At 47.2% G+C, this 23,081-nt stretch overlaps 1 protein-coding gene across 6 annotated transcripts in view; it reads left to right on the forward strand.

Annotated features, from left to right (window-relative positions):
- The window catches only part of ANAPC1 (anaphase promoting complex subunit 1), a 113,963-nt gene that overhangs the window by 58,329 nt on the left and 32,553 nt on the right, over positions 1-23,081 (forward strand). For all 6 annotated transcript variants that reach the window (XM_059659147.1, XM_059659145.1, XM_059659148.1 and 3 more), the window contains 4 exons: positions 12,322-12,440; positions 17,752-18,023; positions 20,519-20,753; positions 22,058-22,149. In XM_059659147.1, the coding sequence (XP_059515130.1) occupies positions 12,322-12,440; positions 17,752-18,023; positions 20,519-20,753; positions 22,058-22,149 (718 nt within the window). The remainder of the gene's footprint in view (positions 1-12,321; positions 12,441-17,751; positions 18,024-20,518; positions 20,754-22,057; positions 22,150-23,081) is intronic.

Below are 23,081 nucleotides of genomic sequence, written 5' to 3' on the forward strand. Positions count from 1 at the left end.
CCTCGGCAGGGGACCCCCATCACCCTCTGATCGCTTGCTCCACCCCCCGCCCAAGCCTGACGCCTCTGACCCAGGCTTCAGGCCTGGGCAAGGGGGCCATCATATCCCCCCAATCTCCAGCTCAGCCCCCCGCCCAGGCCTGATGCCTCGGCCAGAGGAGTTGACCCTCATCACCCTCCGATCACCAATCACCGGATCGGCCCCTTGACCAGGCCTGAGGCCTCCGGCAGAGGTGTCAGGCCTGGGCAGGGGACCCCCAGCTCCCTGCGGTTGCAGGCTCCGCCCCTGTCCAGGCCTAACGCCTCTGGCTGAGGTGTCCGGCTTGGGCAGCGGGGACCCGCAGCTGCAGCGGCCCCGCGATTGTGGCCTTCGCTTTAGGCCCAGGCAAGGGACCCCTAGCTCCCGGGACTGCCAGCTTCGACCGTGTCCAGCTCCCATCGCTGGCTCCACCCCTACTTCCTGCTATCACTGGCCAGGGCGGGAAAGGCGCCTGATTCTCTGATCATGGCTGGGGGGCAGGGCAAAGGTGGCCCCAGGGTCGCCTTTGCCCTGCCCCCCAGCTCTTAGCTCCCCCCTGGGTTTCCGATCACTGTCAGTGGCAGGGGGCTTCTTCCTGCTTTCCCTTTCGCCTCCCTGCATTGTGCCTACATATGCAAATTAACCGCCATCTTGTTGGCAGTTAACTGCCAATCTTAGTTGGCAGTTAACTGCCAATCATAGTTGGCAGTTAATTTGCATATAGCCCTGATTAGCCAATGAAAAGGGTATCGTCGTACGCCAATTACCATTTTTCTCTTTTATTAGTGTAGACTAGAGGTCCAGTGCATGAATTTGTGCCCAGGTGGGGTCTCTTAAGGGGAGGGACCGTGGGAAGTTGGCTTTGGGAGTGCACTGACCACCAGGGGGCAGCTCCTGTGTTGAGTGTTTGTCCCCTGGTGGTCAGTGCACGTCGTTTGGTTGTTTGGTCGCTTAGGCTTTTATACATATAGACTAGAGGCCCGGTGCACAAAAATTTGTGCACTCGGGGGAAGGGGGGGTCCCTCAGACCGGCCTGTGCCCTCTCGCAGTCTGGGACCCCTCGGGAGATAACGACCTGCTGGCTTAGGCCTGCTCCCGGGTGGCAGAGGGCAGGCCCAATCCCTAGGTGCAGCCCCTGGTTGGGCTCAGAACAGGGCCGATTGGGGACTTGGGGCGCCTTCCCCTGTCATGCACAGAGCAGGGCAGATTGGGAGGTTGCGATGCCACCCTCAGTCACGCTCAGGGTAGGGCCGATTGGGGAGTTTGGGCACCGCCCCGTCACACTCAAGGCAGGATCGATGGGGAGGTTGCGGCGCTGCCCCCTGTCACGCACAGAGCAGGGCCCATCAGGGGGGTTGGGGCTCCATACCCTGTCATGCACAGAGCAGGGTCTATCAGGGGGTTGGGGAGCTCCCCCCTGTCATGCACAGAGCAGGGCCGATCAGGGGGTTGAGGAGCTCCCCCCTGTCACTCGCAGAGTAGGGCCCATAGGGGAGTTTGGGGCACCGCCCCCTGTCACACTCAGGGCAGGGCGGATCAGGGGGTTGGGGCGCCGCAACTGTCACACTCAGGACAGGGCAGATGGGGAGGTTATGACTCTACCCGATCACGCACAGAGCAGGGCCCGTGGGGGGGGGGGGGGGTTGGGGCGCTGCCCTCTAACACCCACAGAGCAGGGCCGATCAGGTGGTTGGGGCGCCGCCACTCTCATACTCAGGGCAGGGCCAATGGGGAGGTTATGGCTCTACCCTGTCACACAGAGCAGGGCCAGTGGGGGGAAGGGGGGGTTGGGGCGCCGCACCCTGTCACACACAGAGCTGCAGGGCGATCAGGGGGTTTGGGCGCTGCCCCCTGTCACAATGATCCCGGTGCCGGGAGGCCTCGAGGCTCCGCTGATCCCGGTGCTGGGAGGCATATTACCCTTTTACTATATGGAATAGAGGCCTGGTGCATGGGTGGGGCTGGCTGGTTTGCCCTGAAGGGTGTTCTGGATCAGGGTGGGGGTCCCCACTGGGGTGCCTGGCCAGTCTGGCTGAGGGGATGATGGCTGTTTGCAGCTGGTCACACACCCTTCAGGGTGGGGGTCCCCACTGGGGTGCCTGGCCAGTCTTGGTGAGGGGCTGAGGGCTGTTTTCAGGCTGGGACTGAAGCTCCCAACCACTCCGTTTTTTCTTTTTTTCTTTTTTTATTCTGGGCCAGCTTTAGCTCTGAGGCCTCGGCTGCTGAAAACAGGTTTCTGGCCTTTGTTTACTGTCTGTATTTGATACAATGTTGCGGTCCGGCTTGCTGAAGCTCTGCTGAGTAAAGCAGGTTTCTGGGTTTTTTTTAGCTTCTTTATTCGCAACATAGTTGCTGAGAGTTGCAGCTGAGAGGCCGGCAAGTCAGGCGGGGAACGTTGGAGTTCTCCATCACTGAAGCAAGCAAGCCTCCCTGTTCGCATTAGCTGCTTGGCTGCCGGCCGCCATCTTGGCTTCCAGTTAATTTGCATATTTCGGCCCTACTCTGTGAGTGACAGGGGGATTAGCCAATGGGAAGGGTCGCGGAGTGACACTAATTACCATGTTTCTCTTTTATTAGTGTAGATTATTGATTTCTTCTTCTGAACTTTATATCCCTATTGCCGGGGTTCTTGTTTCAGTATTAATACATTGTATGCGGGAAACGTATTTACACGTTTTACATATTTATATGTTCTACCAGTATAGTAGAGCATGGGACACGTATTAATACGTTTTTTATAGACTAGCGGTAGAATGCGGGTAACGTATAAATACGTAAACTAAAGTTATCATAATTTTATTGAACGTTGCCATTTGCATAAAATATTAGCAAAAATGGCCCGTGCCATCTGTTAGCGCGCGATAAAAACTACCCGCAAACAATGTGTTAAGAAGGGTTCAGGAAATCTGGAGAAGGGGCTGTGTGTAGTTTAAATAGTCCAGAAACAAAATATAATTTTGAAAGGCATCTGGGGGTCAGGGGAGCCTAGTTTAAAGGAAATGAAGATCTCCTTGTCTCAGGACCCGATTCTTTTTATTAACACAAATTGTCCTGAGGTGAGGCAGAGATATACACTTCAAAGGGTCAGGGTTTCGTATACAGAGTCCGTTGTCAGATTGGGGAGAATTAGACTATGGCTGTTCAAGTGTTTGGCCAGTAGGAGGCAATAACATGTAGATTAAGATGCCCTGAGCTGTCCAGCAGCAAACAATTCAATGTATCCTATTCAGGTTTGGGGAAATGCCATCAGCCATTCCCAGATTCAGCCCTGCTGTCATGCTGTAATTGGTTTCCGGCACCCTATCACCATTTTGTAACTACCACTTTGCACTTCTTAAATCCCTTCACCTTTTCCACCCCATCTTCTCCATTCTCTGGCAACCATCATTTTGTCTTCTTTATCTATGAGTCTGTTTCTGTTCTGCTTGTCTGTTTATTTTGTTTTTTAGATTCCACATATAAGTGAAATCATATGGTGTTTGTCTTTCTCTGTCTGACTTTCTTCATTTAATATACCCTCTAGGTCCATCCATGTTGTTGCAAATGGCAAGATTTTATTCTTTTCTATGGCTGAGTAATATTCCATTACGTATATGTACCACATCTTCTTTATCTAATCATCAATTGATGTGCACATGGGTTGCTTCCATATCTTGGCTCTTGTAAATAATGCTGCAGTGAACACAGGGGTGCATATATCTTTGAAATAGTGTTTTAGATTTCTTTGGATTTATACCCTGATGTGGAATTGCTGGGTCATAAGATAGTTCTATTTTTAATTTTTTTGAGTAACCTCCATATTGCTTTCCACAGTGGCTGCACAAATGCATTTGTACCAGCAGTGCACCAGGTTCTCCTCCACATCCTTGCCAGCATCTGTTGTTTGTTGATTTATTGATGACAGCCATTCTAACTGGCAGGTGGGAGGTGCTATCTCATTGGGTTTTAATATGCATTTCTCTGACAATTAGTGACTTTGAGCATCTTTTCATATGTTATTCATTTTCTTTGGGTATTTGCACTATTTAGGGAGTAGGTTCTTCTATGTGGGAGCTTTTTTGTACAGGGGGTAAGTTGGGGTTTTTCAGGGAGCCCTATTTGGTGCCTCCGTTATTTTCTTTCCTCAATCTATGCAAGCGGCTCTGGTCACCATATCTCCTGGGATGCTGGAGAGCTGCCACCCTAGCTCTTGGGCTCAGGAATATAAAGCCTTCTAGAGGAAGGGGACACTCAAGTTCTCTGGCATAGCCTAAGGTACGGGTGTGCTTGGTGGAGTTGGGGAGAACTCGTTGCCATTGGAGCTTGATAAGAAGGGTGGGCTTAGGGCTTGGAAAGTGCCACTTCTGGCAGGTTTGGAAATTTACAAATAAATTCTTATATATTGGTGGTAAAAACACCATTATGTCCTCTGGAGAAGTGTCTAATCACTTTTTAATTGGATTGTTTGTTTGTTTTGGTGTTGAGTTGTATGAGTTCTTTATAAATTTTGGATATTAACCCCTTATCAGATGTACATGGGCGAGTATCTTCTGTTCAGTAGGTTGTCTTTTTGTTTTGTTGATAGTTCAATTTAGATTTTAAAATTCTCTCCAGTGTCTTTATCTGCCTGCTCTCTGTTACCTGTCATCTCTGCCACTGTTTTTTCCTTTCTTACTCTGCGACTTAAAACTTTTAGGGAAGGACCATCCACACTTAGCTTTAGGCTGGTGAAGGTCTGAGTCAGTCATAACTCCCTATCTCTATTTCCTTCCCATATGGACCCAGCTATTTGTCCCTATAAATGAGGAAATGGAGTGACAGAGATGCTGTGTGAAAGCATAGTCTATAGTATGAACTCTGGGCTATGCCTGGCCAGTATCTGCTGGGTGACTTTGAATAAATTACTAATCTCTTGCTGCCTCAGTTGCTGCCTCTATAAGAAGCACGATTGTAGCGTTCATACCTCACAAGGTTTTGCGTATCAAGTGAGTTATCTATCCTATATAATAAAGAGGTAATACGCAAAAAGACCATCATGCCCTTGCACAAGATGACTGCCCCTATGTGGCCACAAGATGGCCAGCAGGGGTGGTCAGTTGTGGGCGATCAGGCCAGCAGGGGAGGTCATTGGGGGGACCAGGCCTGCAGGGAAGAGCAGTTGGGGGTGACTGGACCTGCAGGGGAGGGCAGTTGGGAGCGATTGGGCCAGCAGGGGAGCAGTTAGGCGTCAATCAGGATGGCAGGGGAGCAGTTAGGGGGCGGTCAGTCTAGCAGGCAGAAGTGGTTAGGGGCAGTCAGGCAGGTGGGCAGGCGAGAGGTTGGGAGCCACCAGTCCTGGATTTTGAGAGGGATCAGACATTCCCTGAGGGGGTCCCTGATTGGAGAGGGTGCAGGCCAGGCCGAGGGACACCCCCCCCCCCCAGTGCACGAATTTCAATGCACCGGGCCTCTACTCCTATATAATAAAACGCTAATATGTAAATTGACCGAACGACGGAACAACCAGTTGCTATGACATGCATTGACCACCAGGGGGCAGACACTCAACACAGGAGCTGCCTCCTGGTGGTCAGTGTGCTTCCACAGAGGGAGTGCCGCTCAGCCAGAAGCCGGGGTCATGGCTTGCGAGCACAGTGGTGATGGTGGGAACCTCTCCTGTCTCCACTGCAGCACTAAGGATCCCTTGGGGGATGTCCAACTGCTGTGGAGAGTGGGCCTAAGCCAGCAGGCGGACATCCCCCGAGGGGCCCCAGACTGCTAGAGGGCACAGGCTGAGCTGAGGATCTCCCCCCACCCCCAGTGCACGAATGTTGTGCACCAGGTCTCTAGTCTACACTAATAAAAGAGAAAAATGGTAATTGGCGTACGACGATACCCTTTTCATTGGCTAATCAGGGCTATATGCAAATTAACTGCCAACTATGATTGGCAGTTAACTGCCAACTAAGATTGGCAGTTAACTGCCAACTAAGATTGGCAGTTAACTGCCAACAAGATGGTGGTTAATTTGCATATGTAGGCACAATGCAGGGAGGCGAAAGGGAAAGCAGGAAGAAGCCCCCTGCCACTGACAGTGATCGGAAACCCAGGGGGGAGCTAAGAGCTGGGGGACAGGGCAAAGGCGGCCCCCCAGCCATGATCGGAGAATCAGGCGCCTTTTCCGCCCTGGCCAGTGATAGCAGGAAGTAGGGGTGGAGCCAGCGATGGGAGCTGGACACGGTTGAAGCTGGCAGTCCCGGAAGCCAGGGGTCCCTTGCCTGGGCCTAAAGCGGAGCCCACGATCGCCGGGCCGCTGCAGCTGCGGGTCCCCGCTGCCCGAGCCGGACGCCTCAGCCAGAGGCATTAGGCCTGGGCAGGGGCGAAGCCTGCAACTGCGGGGAGCTGGGGGTCCCCTGCCCAGGCCTGACACCTCTGCCGGAGGCCTCAGGCCTGGTCAAGGGGCCGATCCGGTGATTGGTGATCGGAGGGTGATGAGGGTCAACTCCTCTGGCCGAGGATTCAGGCCTGGGCGGGGGGCGGAGCCAGGGATTGGGGGGATATGATGGTCCCCTTGCCCAGGCCTGAAGCCTGGGTCAGAGGCGTCAGGCTTGGGCGGGGGGTGGAGCAAGCGATCAGAGGGAGATGGGGGGTCCCCTGCCGAGGCATGATTCCTGGGCCAGAGGCCTCAGGCCTGGGCGGGGGCCAAAGCCAGTGATCGGGGAGAGATGGGGGTCCCCTGTCCAAGCCTGACACCTCTGGCAGGGGCGTCAGGCCTGGGCAAGGGGCCGATCCTGCGATTGGAGGGTGATGGGGGTCAATGCCTGCGGGCTCCCAGTATGTGAGAGGGGGCAGGCTGGGCTGAGGGACACCCCCCCCCCCCCCCACACACACCCAGTGCACAAATTTCGTGCACCGGGCCTCTAGTCTATATATAAAAGGCTAATATGCTAAGTGTTCGACCATCTGGGTCAGGGGTCCTCAAACTTTTTAAACAGGGGGCCAATTCACTGTCCCTCAGACTGTTGGAGGGCCGGACTATAGTTTAAAAGAAAACTATGAACAAATTCCTATGCACACTGCACATATCTTATTTTGAAGTAAAAAAACAAAACAGGAACAAATACAATATTTGTATTTGCATGTGGCCTGCGGGCTGTAGTTTGAGGACCCCTGATCTGGGTAATGACATCACGTAGCAATGCCCGGCTTCCTGTCCCTACCGAGTAGCCTCCTTGTAGTTTCTTCAGCCCAGGAACATGACTTGCTTTATAGCCAGGTGGAAACACTTTACACTGTAACCAAATGTCTGTGAAGCGTTTTCCCGTTCCTCATCTCATTTGATCCTCACAGAAGTCCTGGAATAGGTAGATAGGAGACTTGGTGGAATCCTATTTTCTTTTTATTAGCTGGAAAAGGGAGATTTAGAAAGCTTAGAAACTTTACCTGACTGAAAAGAAGTAAGAAATGGTGGACCTTGAAAATGACTTCAGGTTTTCTCACTGCAGAGAATATAGTCAAACACTGCTGCAGTTAAATATTTTACGTCTTGTTCTCCCTGCATGACCTACAATAATAATGTGCTTCGTGTTGATATTTACTGCTGTGTTGCTGACAATTACCTGAAAGAGAAGTTGGGGTGCTTCACTGGGCTGGAAAAAGTTTAGCTAAATCAGAAAGCAGGTCTAATTAAGCAAGTTTTATACTAGAGGCCCTGTGCACAAATTCATGCACATGTGGGGTCCCCTGGCCTGGCCAGTGATCAGGGCTAATCAGGGCCGGCAGGCAGCGGGGAGGGATTGTGGGAGGTTGGCTGGTTAGGGGGAGGGGCCGCGGGAGGTTGGCTGCCCCAATCAGGGCCATTGGCTGGCCAGCCAGGGGATGGGAGAGGCCGCGGGAGGTTGGCCAGCCAGCCGGGGGGGAGGGGCTGCGAGAGCTTGGCTGGCTGTGGGAGTGCACTGACCAGGGGGCAGCTCCTGCATTGAGCCTCTACCCCCTGGTGGAGAGTGTGTCATCATAGCTACTGGCTGACTGGTTGTAATGGTTGCTTAGGCTTTTAGATATTTACTAGAGGCCTGGTGCATGAAATTCATGCAGCAGGGGGTGCGTTGCCCCTCAGCCCAGCCTGCACCCTCTCCAATCTGGGGCCCCCGGGAGATGTCTGACTGCCGGTTTAGGCCCGATCCCACCTAAACCAGCAGTCAGACATCCCTCTCACAGTCTGGGACCGCTGCCTGCCTGCCTGATTGCCCCTAACTCCCTTCCCCTGCTGGTCTAGTCACCCCCAACTGCCCTCCCCTGCCAGTCTGGTCACCCCTAACTACTCTCCCTTATCGGCCAGATCGTCCCTAACCACCCCTGCTTCGGTCCCTGCCACAGTGGCTTTGTCCAGAAGGATGTCCGAAAGATGTTCAATCTAATTAGCATATTACCCTTCTCTCTCTCTATACACACACACACACACACACACACACACACACACACACACACATATACATACTAGTGGCCCGGTGTACGAAATTCGTGCATGGGGGAGAGGGTGTTCCTCAGCCTGGCCTGCATCCTCTCCAATCTGGGACCCCTCGAAGGATGTCCTACTGCTGGTTTACAGGGATCGGGCCTAAACTGGCAGTCAGACATACCTCTCGCAATACGGGACTGCTGGTTCCTAACCGCTCACCTGCCTGCCTGCCTTCCTGATTGCCCCTAACCACTCTGCCTGCCGGCCTGCTCGCCCCCAACTGCCCCCTACTGCCAGCCTGCTTGCCCCCAAATGCCCCCCCGCCAGCCTGATCACCCCAACTGTCCCCGTGCCAGTGTGCTTGCCCCAACTGCCTCCCCTGCCAGCCTGCTCACCCCCAGTTGCCCCCCTGCTGGCCTGCTTACTCCAAACTCGCCCCCTTGCTGTGCAGATCACCTCCAACTGACCCCACTGACAGCCTGCTTGTCCCCAACTGGCCCCCCTGCTGGTCTGCTTACCCCCAACGACCCCGCCGCCCACCAGCATGATCACCCACAACTGCCCTCCCCTCTTGGCCTCTAACCGCCTCTACCTTGGCCCCTCCACCATGGCTTTGTCCAGAAAAATGTCTGGAAAGTCTCCTGGAAGGTCTCCCAGTCTAATTAGCATATTACCCTTTTATTAGTATAAATAGAGGCCTGGTGCACAGGTGGGGGCCGGCTGGTTTGCGTTGAAGGGTGTCCCAGATCAGGGTGGGGGTTCCCTTGGGGTGTGGGGCGGCCTGGGAGAGGGGCCTGTGGTGGTTTGCAGGCCGGCCACGCCCCCATGGGGTGAGGGTCCCCACTGGGGGGGTGGTGGCCAGCCTGGGTGAGTGGCTGAGGGCTGTTTACAAGCTGGCCACACCCCTTTCAGGGTGGGGGTCCCCTCTGGGCTGCCTGGCCAGCCTGGGTGAGGGGCTGATGGCTGTTTGCAGACTGGCCTTGGCTCCTGGTGACCCAATCTCCAGCCCCTTCTTTTTTTTCTTTTTTTTTTTCAGTGCCTCCTTGAGCGGAGGGAAGCAGGTATCTGGGATTTATTTATCTTCTATAATTGAAACTTTGTAGCCTTCAGTGGAGGCCAGGGTGGGCAGGAAGCTTGGTTTCCTCCATCGCTGGGGATAACCCAAGCCTCCTGCTCGCTCCAGCTCTGTGGCTGCTGCCATCTTAGTTGGGTTAATTTGCATACTTGCTCCTGATTGGCTCGTGGGTGTGGCTTGTGAGCATAGCAGAGTGATGGTTAGTTTGCATCTTTCTCTTTTATTAGTGTAGATATATGTATAAAAGCGTAAGTGACTGCATGACCGAACGACCGGTCGCTATGACCTGCACTGACCACCAGGGGCCAGACTCAACGCAGGAGCTGCCCCCTGGTGGTCAGCGCACTCCCACAGCCAACCTCTTGTGGCCCCTCCCCCCAGCTGACTGGCCAACCCTCTGCGTCCCCTCCCTCTGGCTGGCCAACCTCCCATGCCCTGATTGGCCCTGATCGCTGTCCAGGCTGAGAGATCCCACCAGTGGATGAATTCATGCACCGGGCCTCTAGTATAGATATAAAGCTCTCGCTGGTGCCAGTCGTGCACATCTGTTTTGATCTGTCATTGTCGATCATGAACTTGGTTGACACTTCTTTTATAGAGAATTAATTTCCTTTCAGTGTGCACGAATACATGCACCTGGCCACTAGTCCTATATAATAAAAGCCTAATATGCAAATCGACCGAATGGTGGAACCACTGGTCGCTATGATGCACACTGACCACCAGGGGGCAGATGCTTAATGCAGGAGCTGCCCCTGGTGGTCAGTGTGCTCCCTCGATGGGAGCACTGCTCAGCCAGAAGCCGGGCTCATAGCTGGTGAGCACAGTGATGGCGGGAGCCTCTCCCGCCTCCGAGACAGTGCTAAGGAGCAGTGAGCCTGGCTTCTGGCTGGTGACCACAGCGGCCTGCCTCTGTGGCAGTGCTAAGGACCCCTCAGAGGATGTCCACCTACCAGTTTAGGCCCGCTTCCTGAGAGGCTGCAGACCAGGCTAAGGGACCTCCCTCCCTTAGTGCACGAATGTCATGTACCAGGCTTCTAGTTTCTACATAATGCTGGTAACACTGCCCAGTGTGTAGTAAAGCTCCATGCAGTCCATCATGAACAGAGTTCATTTTGTGAGGTTATTTTCTATTTAACCTTTTACTGTCTCTGAAATGAGAATGTCTTTCAGTCAATAGGTGTTATAGTTTAAATGGCGATGCTTTTTCTTTCCTTGTACCTCAGGAAATAGTGATGTATCATGCAATCAGTGGCATCATAAAGGGAAGGGATACAGTATTAATTGTTTCCATTATGATAATGTTGTGGATTATATGTAAGATTTCTGCTAAGGAAATGTTATGGGATGTTGCCTTCTGGCCTTGAGTTTCCATGATTCTAGATTAATGTAGTCAGTGTTCCCAAAGAATCTTAGGACAGCAAAATTTTCCTCACCAGTGAACTAGAAAAACAACTATGAGTGTGTACAGTTAGGGAGAGATCATGCTTGTGAGTAGCGTTGTCTTCAGAGAAAATGTTAGCCTCTGGAGAGATATTTCACTTGTGTGAAGGGTTTCCTGGTTATAACGCCCCTGCTTTCACAATTTGTTTGATTTTGTTTTGTTTTAAGGTGCTCTACAGACTGTGATTGACTTTAGTATAAAAACAAGTAACCCTAGCCGGTTTGGCTCAGTGGATGGAACATCGGCCTGTGGACTGAGGGGTCCCAGGTTCGATTCCGGTCGGGGGCATGTACCTTGGTTGTGGGCACATCACCAGTAGGAGGAGTGCAGGAGGCAGCTGATCGATGTTTCTCTCTCATCGATGTTTCTAACTCTCTATCCCTCTCCCTTCCTCTCTGTAAAAAATCAATAAAATATATTTAAAAAAATAAAAATAAAAACAAGTAGCTCATAGAAGCCATTTGAACCTTGAACATCTCTGATAAATCCTAACTGTCATATAAGGGAAACTGATTCTGTGTTTTTCCTAGAGATGCCATGAACTCTGTTGACCTTCACTGTAGGATCTTCCTTTCCTTCCTTGAGTATAGGCCATGGAGTCTCTCTGCTAAAAGAATGGGAGTAGGAACCCAGATATATTGAGGGCAGCTAGACTGAAAATAACACAGTGAACCAAGAGTATAATGTTTTTCTATGAGAGTGTTAACAACAGAGTAGAACTTTAGGTTTCTCCTTTTGGTTACCTGGGAGAGTTGGCTTGGTTTTTAGACCAGCTGTTGTTATTGTTTTTTTAATCCGCACCTGAGCACATGCTTAGACAGACAGACAGACAGACAGACAGACAACCTTTTGGTGCACAGGATGATGCTCAACCAACTGAGTCATTCTGGCTGGTCTGCACCAGATGGTTTTCATTCAAAGCAAATATGAAACAAAAAAAGGAATTGGGCCTCTCCTTAGACCAGCGGTTCTCAACCTGTAGGTCACAACCCCTTTGGCAGTCGAACGACCCTTTCACAGGGCTCGCCTAAGACCATCCTGCATATCAGATATTTACATTATGATTCATAACAGTAGCAACATTACAGTTATGAAGTAGCAACGAAAATAATTTTATGGTTGGGTCACAACATGAGGAACTGTATTTAAAGGGCCAGAAGGTTGAGAACCACTGCCTTAGACTTTCTAAGGGAGGCAAGAATATTAAAGTGAGAATGACCATGTTGGGATGATTGAGCCACATCTTTGTAGATTTCCTGGCTGTGACTTCATTTCATACAGCATGCCTTCTTTTGAAATACTTGTTCCAGATTGCATTCCAATTTATTTGCTTAAATTTTTTTCACATTTTGGTTTTAATTTTTATAGATTGCTCCAGTTGTGCCAGCGAACTATGGCCCTTCCAGTAGGACGAGGGATGTTTACCTTGTTTTCATACCATCCTGTTCCAACGGAACCGTTGCCTATTCCTAAGTTGAATTTGACAGGTATGTTAAATTCTGGGCTCAATGAGAAAGGAAATGAAATGCTCTTTTTATCTTTAGTGTTCTTACATATTGTTAATAGCTGTTCTAGTGGTTATTGCTGTTCAAATAGCAAATCGGACTAAACGTTGAGGGAAATAGAACGTAGCCCATTACTAATTTTTGCTTTTAATGAGACCATTTCAAGATACAGAAAGGTAATTGGAAAAGTTTAGAAACATATTATGGATAATGGTAATATTATTAAACATTAAACAATCTTAAAATATAATATGTAGAAGTATTTAGTCTTAAAATGTCTTATGTCTTTTATGAACATACTAGAGGCCCAGTGCATGGATTCATGCACCGATGGGGTCCCTCAGTCTGGCCTGTGCCCTCTTGCAATCCGGGACCCCTCGGGGGATGTCCGACTCCTGGTTTCAGCCTGATCCCTGCAGGCCAGGCCCTGTGGGGATCCAGCTGAAACTGGCAGTCGGACATCCCCCTAAGGATGTAGTAGTGCCTGAGGCGGTGGGTGGCTGGAGAGGAGCCTGAGCCCAGGCCAGGTGCCACGCTGGCTCATCTAGGCCCCGCTGTGCCTGCCGTCTGCTGCTGCTCGGTAGCATTGCCGCGAAGGTGGGAGAGGCTCGCCTCGTTGCAGCTGCGCTCACTAGCCATGAGCCTGGCGCCTGGCACCAGAAGGTCAGCTGAGCTGCTCTCTCACTGTGGGAGCACACTGACCACCAGAGGGCAGCTCCTGCATTGAGCATCTGCCCCCTGGTGGTCAGTACGCATCATAATGATGGGTTGGTTGGTTGCTCGTTCGCTTAGGCTTTTATATATATAGATGATCCTTTTACAAAAACAGAAAATATACTTACTTACTTACAGTCGTTTCACTTGCTAAAGACCCACTGGTGTTAACGTTTTGTTATATATGTTTCTGAATTTTATTTTTCCACTTTATAATTTTATATTTGCTTAGAATAACTCCTAAGACATGATTTTAAGGCTCTGATGCAGCAGATTGGCACATGATTGGATGCATGAGCTTTTACTTCTGCCAGATATGAGAGTGTTCTTTTCCTCATGTTATCTACACTAATAAAAGAGAAAAATGGTAATTGGCGTACGAGCTACCCTTTTCATTGGCTAATCAGGGCTATATGCAAATTAACTGCCAACTAAGATTGGCAGTTAACTGCCAACAAGATGGCAGTTAATTTGCATATGTAGGCACAATGCAGGGAGGCAAAAGGGAAAGCAGGAAGAAGCCCCCTGCCACTGACAGTGATCGGAAACCCAGGGGGGAGCTAAGAGCTGGGGGGCAGGGAAAAGGCAGCCCTGGGGCCGCCTTTGCCCTGCCCCCCAGCCATGATCGGAGAATCAGGTGCCTTTTCCGCCTGGCCAGTGATAGCAGGAAGTAGGGGTGGAGCTAGCGATGGGAGCTGGGCACGGTCGAAGCTGGCAGCCCCAGGAGCTAGGGGTCCCTTGCCTGGGCCTAAAGCGGAGCCCACCATCACGGGGCCGCTGCAGCTGCGGGTCCCCGCTGCCCGGGCCGGACGCCTAGGCCAGAGGCGTCAGGCCTGGGCAAGGGGCCGATCCTGCAATTGGAGGGTGATGGGGGTCAACGCCTGAGGGCTCCCAGTATGTGAGAGGGGGCAGGCTGGGCTGAGGTACACTGCCCCCCCCTCCCCACACCCAGTGCACGAATTTCGTGCACCGGACCCCTAGTTCGTTATAATGGGTTTTATAGTGCCCATTCACCTGATACTAGTTTGAATATGTTCTATAGGTGACAGTCACATATAGTCAAAATGATCCTTGAAAATCTTTTAAAGTGTAGTGCATGTGTTTTTATGAGACTTGTATAAAATGTATATTTCAAGTTAAGTAATTTTAAAAATACAGTGTCCCCTCAGATTTGTAAGGAACTGTGTTTTCAGTGGTTGCGGAAAATGGGACCAGCTGAGTAAAGAGCCCATCTTCCAACTCATTGATAGGCAAAGCAAGCTGAGTGACGTTCACTATTTTAACTGTTCTCTCTCTTAGAGATAAGCAACTATGTCAAAATCTGAACAACTGTTGAGTCTTGATGGAGGGCATGGTATATAGGTGTTCATTTTATTAGTCTTTCAACTATTTGGAGCTTTTCATAGAAAAAGCTTGGATTAGAAAAGAATTTCATGGAAAATTGGCAAATGTTAAAGTGTATTAAATCTGGGTGGCAATACTTGAGTGAGTGTTAAATAAGTATATGAATCATTGTCTTCTTCTTTTGAAAAAAATACACTTAGTTAAATTTTCATGATTTAAAATGTGTTTATTACATTAATCCAAAATTTTATTCTTTTAGCCATTCTGGTAGACACCCCTAAGAAAAAAATCTTGATTTAATAATAAGTTAATTTAGGAAAAAATGTAGTTTTTAAATAGTCTCTTAACTCTCACACTTATAGGCCTGTTGTACTTATGTATATTGTTCTGGTTATTGAATAATATATTGAATTCTTATTGCTTTACCCGTTGTCTTTTATATTGTGTGCAAATGTTATGTGTTATGTATATGATGCATTGCTATTTTGGTAAGTTTACTTGTTTTTCATGATTAATCTCTATGCCTTTTTTTTTAAAGAAAGAGTATAACTCATGAACTTGTTACCAATGTAGTGCTGTCATACAACAACATTTGAATTAATTCGTAGGTACCAAGAGCAAATGGTACAGTCATGTATTTTACTTTGTGCATGTGTTTCTGTGTGACTATACTGTATGTATATACACTGAGTGGCCAGATTATTATGACTGGCCAGATTATTATGACCACCCCATCAGTACTTCATTGACACTTCCAAAAATACTGAATATTGAAAACTTCTTAAGCAAATACTCTCAAGGTTTTATTATTATTACTAGAGGCCCGGTGCACAAAAATTTGTGCACTCGGGGGGGAAAGGGGGGTCCCTCAGCCTGGCCTGTGCCCTCTCGCAGTCTGGGACCCCTCAGGAGATAACGACCTGTTGGCTTAGGCCTGCTCCCGGGTGGCAGAGGGCAGGCCCAATCCCTAGGTGCAGCCCCTGGTCAGACTCAGAGCAGGGTCGATTGGGGAGTTGGGGCGCCGCCCCCTGTCATACACAGAGCAGGGCAATCGGGAGGTTGTAATTCCACCCTCAGTCACGCTCAGGGTAGGGCCGATTGGGGGGTTGGGGCACCGTCCCCTGTCACACTCAAGGCAGGGTTGATGGGGAGGTTGCGGCGCCGCCCCCTGTCATGCACAGAGCAGGGCAATCAGGGGGTTGGGGCTCTTTACCCTGTCACGCACAGAGCAGGGCCAATCAGGGGGTTGGGGCGCAGCCCCCTGTCACGCACAGAGCAGGGCCCATCAGGGGGTTGGGGCGCCACCCTCTATCACCCAGAGAGCAGGGCCGATCAGGGGTTTGGGGTGCCACCACTCTCACACTCAGGGCAGGGCCGATGGGGAGGTTATGGCTCTACCCCGTCACACACAGAGCAGGGCCCGTGGTGGGGCGGGGAGGTTGGGGCACCGCACCCTGTCACACACAGAGCCGCAGGGTGATCAGGGGCTTTGGGCGCTGCCCCCTGTCACTCTGATCCCGGTGCTGGGAGGCATATTACCCTTTTACTATATAGGGTAGAGGCCTGGTGCATGGGTGGGTGCCAGCTGGTTTGCCCTGAAGGGTGTCCTGGATCAGGGTGGGGGTCCCCACTGGGGTGCCTGGCCAGCCTGGGTGAGGGGATGATGGCTGTTTGCAGCTGGTCACACACCATTCAGGGTGGGGGTCCCCACTGGGGTGCTTGGCCAGCCTGGGTGAGGGGATGATGGCTGTTTGCAGCTGGTCACACACCCTTCAGTGTTGGGGTCCCCACTGGGGTGCCTGGCCAGCCTGGGTGAGGGGCTGAGGGCTGTTTTTAGGCTGGTGGGTGATGGAAGCTCCCAACCGCTCCTTTTTTTCTTTTCTTTTTTTAAATTCTGGGCCAGCTTTAGCTCTGAGGCTCCAGCTCTTAGGTCTCCGCTGCTGAAAGTAGGTAATCGAAACAGTGTATAACTCCAGCTCTGACTCCAGCTCTGAGATCCCAGCTCGCTGAAAGCATCTATATTTGTTACAATGTTTCTTAAACTGCAGGCTCAGAGGCCGGCAAGGCAGGCAGGGAACGTTGGAGTCCTCCGTCACTGAAGCAACCAAGCCTCATGTTAGTTTCAAGCTGCCTGGCTGCCGGCCGCCATCTTGGCTGACAGTTAATTTGCATATCTCCCTGATTAGCCAATGGGAAGGGTAGTGGTCGTACGCCAATTACCATGTTTCTCTTTTATTAGATTAGATTATTATTTGCATAACTAATTCACTTCATTGTACTGATGGGGTGGTCATAATAATATGGCTGGTCATAATAATCTGGCCACTCAGTGCATGTATACATAAACTCTAAGTAAGATATTGTGTATCTATTTAAAATTGATTTTACATAACTTTCAGAACTTATTTAAAACAGCATTTTCAAACGCCCAGTGAACTGTATTACTCTATGCAATATTAGGATATTTATTTTATAGTCATGACTTGAGTTAAAAATATAAAAATAATTTAATATTTGCCTATTAATGGGGTAGATCAAAACCAGACTCGGAACTCAAAGAACATCACAACCATTTAATTTTATGTTGCTCTTAAATTAAATTTAGTGCATAGTCTTATGGTTCACGGGTAACTCAAGTCTGTAAAATGATGCTTTTTATAGCGCTATCTATGAATGAATTTGGTGTTGTGAACAATAGCATATAATTAGATATCTATATTATATGTATAGACAGACATAGATAAGAGGCAGAACAAATTTATAATGGTCCTAGTCTCTTTTTAAAATGTCATTTTCACTTACTGTCCTGAGAAAAATAGGGTGTGGCATATTTAATATCAGTGTCATTAACCACATGTTGGAATTTATTGTTCGTATAGTTTAACTGTGACAGTAGACTTTGTTTTATTTTTTAATAAGCTTCCTGCTGTTTGAAAGAAAGATTTTTAAGCAGTGGGTATCCTAATCAGATATGTATAAAGTTAAATTTGTATCAGTTATCTTATAGCCCCATGTATTTTAGCAAAAAAGAGAATGAATTATTTTAAGCAATTAAGGTTTTTCCACCTTGCATCGAGTGTGACTCACATTTATAAAAGTTTCAGAACTCATAGTAAGCTAATATTAAGGATTTCAAATGTAGAAAAAACAGTCTCTGTTCTCAAAAATCTAAATTTAACCACTTTGGTTTTGTATATTTCTATTCTCTCAGTTTTAAATTTGTTTGCCTGAATAGGGCGTGCCCCTCCTCGGAACACAACAGTAGACCTTAACAGTGGGAACATTGATGTGCCTCCCAACATGACAAGCTGGGCCAGTTTTCATAATGGTGTGGCTGCCGGACTGAAGATAGCCCCGGCCTCCCAGATCGACTCCGCGTGGATTGTTTACAATAAGCCCAAGCATGCTGAGTTAGCCAATGAGTATGCTGGCTTCCTCATGGCCCTGGGACTGAATGGGCACCTCACCAAGCTGGCCACTCTCAATATCCACGACTATCTGACAAAGGTGAGAAAGGTGGTGCTCCCAGCTCTTGGGATAGTGCCTCACCTGGGCTGTTGCAGTATCTTCTAATGGTTCTATTTGCTCTTCCTTCTTTATACTTTTACTTGTAAATCCATTCTTCTCATAGCAGACAGGGTACTCTTTCTAAAGTGTAAACTGGAATATATCACTTCCCTGGTCAGAACTGTGTAATGGTCTTCCATTGCTCTTAAGGCACATTTAAGAGCCTCATGATCCTACTCACTTCTCCAGCCTTCCTTTGTACCACTCTTTCCCCTTGCTACCACCTTCCAGCCATGGGGACTGGCTATTTGTACTCCTTGGCATAAACTCTTCCTCTTGGCATAAACTTTTCCACTTTTATGCTATAAAAAATCATCTATTTTTTAAAAAATATTTTTATTGATTTCAAAGAGAGGAAGGGAGAGGGACAGAGAGAAACATCCATGATGAGAGAGAATCATCGATCGGCTGCCTCCTGCACCCCCTCTACTAGTGATCGAGCCTGCAGCCGGAGCATGTGCCCTCACCAGGAATCAGACCGTGACCACCTGATTCATGGGTCGATGCTCAACCACTGAGCCACATCGGCTGGGCAAAATTCACCTATTTTAAGTATACAATTCAGTAGTTTTTAGTATATTCACAGAGTTCAGAACATTTTATAACCTTGTAATGGAACCTCATACCCTCTGTTCCTCTCTCCCTTCAGTCCCTAACAACCACTGATGTGCTTTCTGTGGATGTGGATTTGCTCATTCTGGACCTTTCATATACATGGAATCATGCAATATGTGGCCTTTTATGACTGGCTGCTTTCCCTTAGCAGAATGTTTTTAAGGTTCAACCATGTTATTTCTCATATCAGCACTTAATTTCTTTTTGTTGCTGAATAGAAGCTCTGTTGTATGGATATACTGCATTTTATTTATCCTTTCATCAGTTGATAGATATTTGGGTTATTTCTACTTTTTGGCTATTATGAATAATGCTGGTGTAAGCATGTACATGTCTTTATGTAGACTTATATTTTCATTTCTCATGGGCATATTGCTAGAAGTGGAATTGCTGCATCATATGGTAACTCTTTGTTTAAATTTTTGGGGGTTCACCAAACTGTTTTTCAGAGTGGGTGCACCATTTTTCAGTTGCACCAGCAGTACCTAGGAGTTCCAATTTCTCCACAATATCTCATTGTGGTTTTGGCTTGCATTTCCCTAATGGCTAATGATCTTGAGTATCTTTTCCTATGTTCATAGGCTATTTATAAGTTTTCTTTGGAGAAATGTCTATTCATATACTCATTATTTTAACTGGGCTATTGTATTGAGTTGTAAATCTTTGTATATTCTGGATAGTAGTCCATTAACAGATAAAAGATTTGTACATTTTCCTCCCATTCTTTCAGTTGTTTTTCACTTTCTGATGGCATCTTTGAAACACACAAGTTTTAGTTTTGACAAAGTTCAGTTCACTTCTTTCTTTGGTTGCTATACTTTGTGTCGTATCCAAGTCATTGCCTAATCCAAGGTCATGAAGACTTACACCTATGTTTAGGGCACATGTTTTATAGTTTGTATGTATGTATGTATGTATTTATTTATGTAAATTAGTTTTATAGTTTTAGCCCCTACATTGAGTTATGTGGTCAATTTACAGTAATATTTGTACGTAATATAAAGAAGGGGTCCAACTTCATTCTTTGGCATGTGGCTCTCCACTTATCACAGCACTGTTTTGAAAAGACTTCTTTTCCCATTGGATTGTGTCAGCACCCTTGTTAGTCAAACATCCATGTGAGGGTTTATTTCTGGATCACCTCAAAGTCATTTACATGTTGTTCTCTCACCTGACATTCTCCCTTTCTAAAGTTGAGGGCCTCCCTTTCTGCCACTTTCCTGGCTAATTTATACTCATCCTTCAGGTTCTATTGTGAATATTACTTTTTTAAAGATTCCTAATAATTCTTCAGCCCTTCCTAATCTAAATTAGGCACCTTAATAATACTCTTTCATATTACTTTGTACTTTTTCAATGTATTACTTTTTCTTTTTTTTAAATATATCTATTGATTTCAGAGAGGAAGGGAGAGAGAGAGAGAGAGAGAGAGAAACATCAATGATTTGAGTGAATCATTGATTGGCTGCCTCCTGCATGTCCTCTACTGGGGATCTAGTCAGCAGCGCAGGCATGTGTCCTTGACTGGAATTGAACCTGGGACCCTCAGTCTGCATGCCAACACTCTATCCACTGAGTCAAACCAGCTAGGGCTCAATGCATACTTGTTAATAGTATAGTTGTATGTTTTTAGTTTAACACTTTTTCCCCATTAGGGCACTAGCTTCATGAGGGCAAGGACCATGTCTGTGAAGTTTGCTATTGTGTTCTTGGTGCCTTTCACTGTGCCTATCACATAAAAGTACTTGTTGAAAATACTGTTTTATTTAAAACTTGGTATCTGTTTTGGTAGTGGCTTAAGTTTCTCCTCTCTATCTTAGGGTCATGAAATGACAAGCATTGGACTATTACTTGGTGTTTCTGCTGCTAAGCTGGGCACTATGGATATGTCCATTACCCGGCTGCTTAGCATCCACATTCCTGCTCTCTTACCCCCGACGTCCACAGAGCTTGATGTTCCTCACAATGTCCAGGTGGCTGCGGTGGTCGGCATCGGCCTTGTATATCAAGGGACAGCTCACAGGCATACTGCAGAAGTCCTGCTGGCTGAAATAGGTATGGCATCAATAGTGCTGTGTCTTCATTAGCATGCATTTTGCATCCCACAGGAAACAAAGTGAGAAAGATAGTGAAATTATTAAAATTAAGGAAAAATAGTAGCTGATGTGAGGATAGAATGATCTTACTAATAAAATTGCCTAATTATTTTTTATTTTCAGGTCTTTTAAATAGTTTCTAATTCTTTGCTGTTATGCATAAACATTATGCTGATTACTTTTGTGTAATATTTATTATTTTTTAATTGTATTTTCCCCCTGAAGATAAAATCTCAGGAATGTGAACTTTATTTTTGGAGGGAGAGGTCTCTATATATAATACAGTTTGCTGCCTTAAAGGGTAGAGTTAGTGTTATGTGGTGCTTTTTATAATTATAAACTTTGCATCAAGCCAAGCATTTAGAATCAATACACAGAAATTCTACCATAGTAGAGCAGCTCAGTATTATTATTATGTAGGTTCAAAACAGGTGTCTGGAAGCAAAATATTTCATGTGCTTAAAACTTGTGGGAAGTATCCATCCTGTATTTCAACATGTTTTCACCACATCTAATAAATGGATTTGAAAATAATAAAGCAAAAACAAATGTAAGAGATTAAAAATTAAAACTCCTCCCTTTAAAAATTTTCCCCCCGTCCCTAATTGGTTTGGCTCAGTGGATAGAGCATTGGCCTGCGGATTGAAGAGTTCCAGGTTCGATTCCGGTCAAGGGCATGTGCCTTGGTTGGAGGCACATCCCCAGTAGGGGCTGTGCAGGAGGCAGCTGATCCATGTTTCTCTCTCATCGATGTTTCTAACTCTCTATCCCTCTCCCTTCCTCTCTGTAAAAAAATCAATAATATATACATAAAAAAAGTTGTATTATAAAATTTTTTTTTCCTATTTCTTAGTAATTAAAAAAAATCAAACCTAATATTTTGCAGTGTTTTAAAGTTACTGCTCTCAGAGGGAACGTGGGAGAGGGTGGATGGGTGGGAAGAGATCAACCAAAGAACTTGTATGCATATATGCATAACCCATGGACACAGACAGTAGGGTGTAAAAGCCTGGGGCAGGGGTGGGGGCATTGGTAGGCTAGAAGAGGTCAACAGGGGAAAAGGAGATATGTAATACTTTCAACTATAAGTATTAAAAATATATCTAAATCTAAATAAATAAAATAATGGCATTGTTTTTAAATTAGAAAATTACAAGGATCATTTTGGAATTTTTTTGTAGTAAACAGAAAGTTAACTCTAAAGCTCCTATGAATTAAGATTTTAAAAGGCCACCTTGAACCTCGTTATTTCCTCTTTCACAGGAAGGCCCCCTGGTCCTGAGATGGAATACTGCACCGACAGAGAGTCCTACTCTTTAGCTGCTGGCTTGGCCCTGGGCATGGTCTGCTTGGGGGTAAGCACAGTCTGTCTTCCAAGGCTTGAGGGGAGAGGTCTGCGTGTTGACGTGAATATGAATACTGAATCCTGCTCTGCATACTGTGACTTGATTTAAACTGAATCTTAACTTTTTCTTCTCTCTGGATGTTTTTCAAAGTGTTAGATTTGGAAATGGAGAAAAATTGTAGCAGAGTGGGGCTTTAAGATTTCTTTTCCCTGTCTTAGATGGAAGTATTTATGAATGAACTAAGGAATGAGGTTTCTTGTCAAGATTTTAAGACATAAGATGAAGAAGTGTGACAGCCTAATCAGTCAGAAAACAGAAAATAGTGAAAAACGTGTATATGATGGGGAACTTTAAGAGTCTGTATTAGTTACTGGAGAGAAACCATAGCCTTTTCTTGGCTCCCTGGTGTTCATGAGGTCTGGCAGAATGTTGCCAATATAGTGTTTGCTTTGTGATAGAATGCATTACCATGTTGACCCATTTTTAACCCCGTCCATAAGAAATGGTATAGAATTAGCAAAAGCATTTCATTTCATCTGGCTGACTGTGTCAGCTGGAATGTGGGTCCCTTGAAGAACCACCTATACACTGAAACTAGATTATACAAAACAAGTTAACTGTTAGGTGTTTGAATCTTCACATTTACATGTGAACTAAAGAGGCAGATGATTCAGTGGAAAAGCTTCATAATGGGAATTGACACCTGAATTCTGGTCCTGACCAGGTAGTCCTATCATTTAACTACAGCACTGTCTAGTGGTTATGCAACTCCGTAGATTGTGGAGCAAAACTGCCTTGAGTGATATCCAGCCCTGCCACTTGCCAGCTATGTAACCTTGAACTTCACTCTTTTTGCTTCACTTTCCTCACCTATAAAAGAGTAGCTGTTTGATAGAATTGTCATACTAAGTAAGTTCATCTTTGTTAGTGCAATTAACTGT

Source organism: Myotis daubentonii, chromosome 12 (assembly GCF_963259705.1).
Source record: "Myotis daubentonii chromosome 12, mMyoDau2.1, whole genome shotgun sequence".
Taxonomy (NCBI): Eukaryota; Metazoa; Chordata; class Mammalia; order Chiroptera; family Vespertilionidae; genus Myotis; species Myotis daubentonii.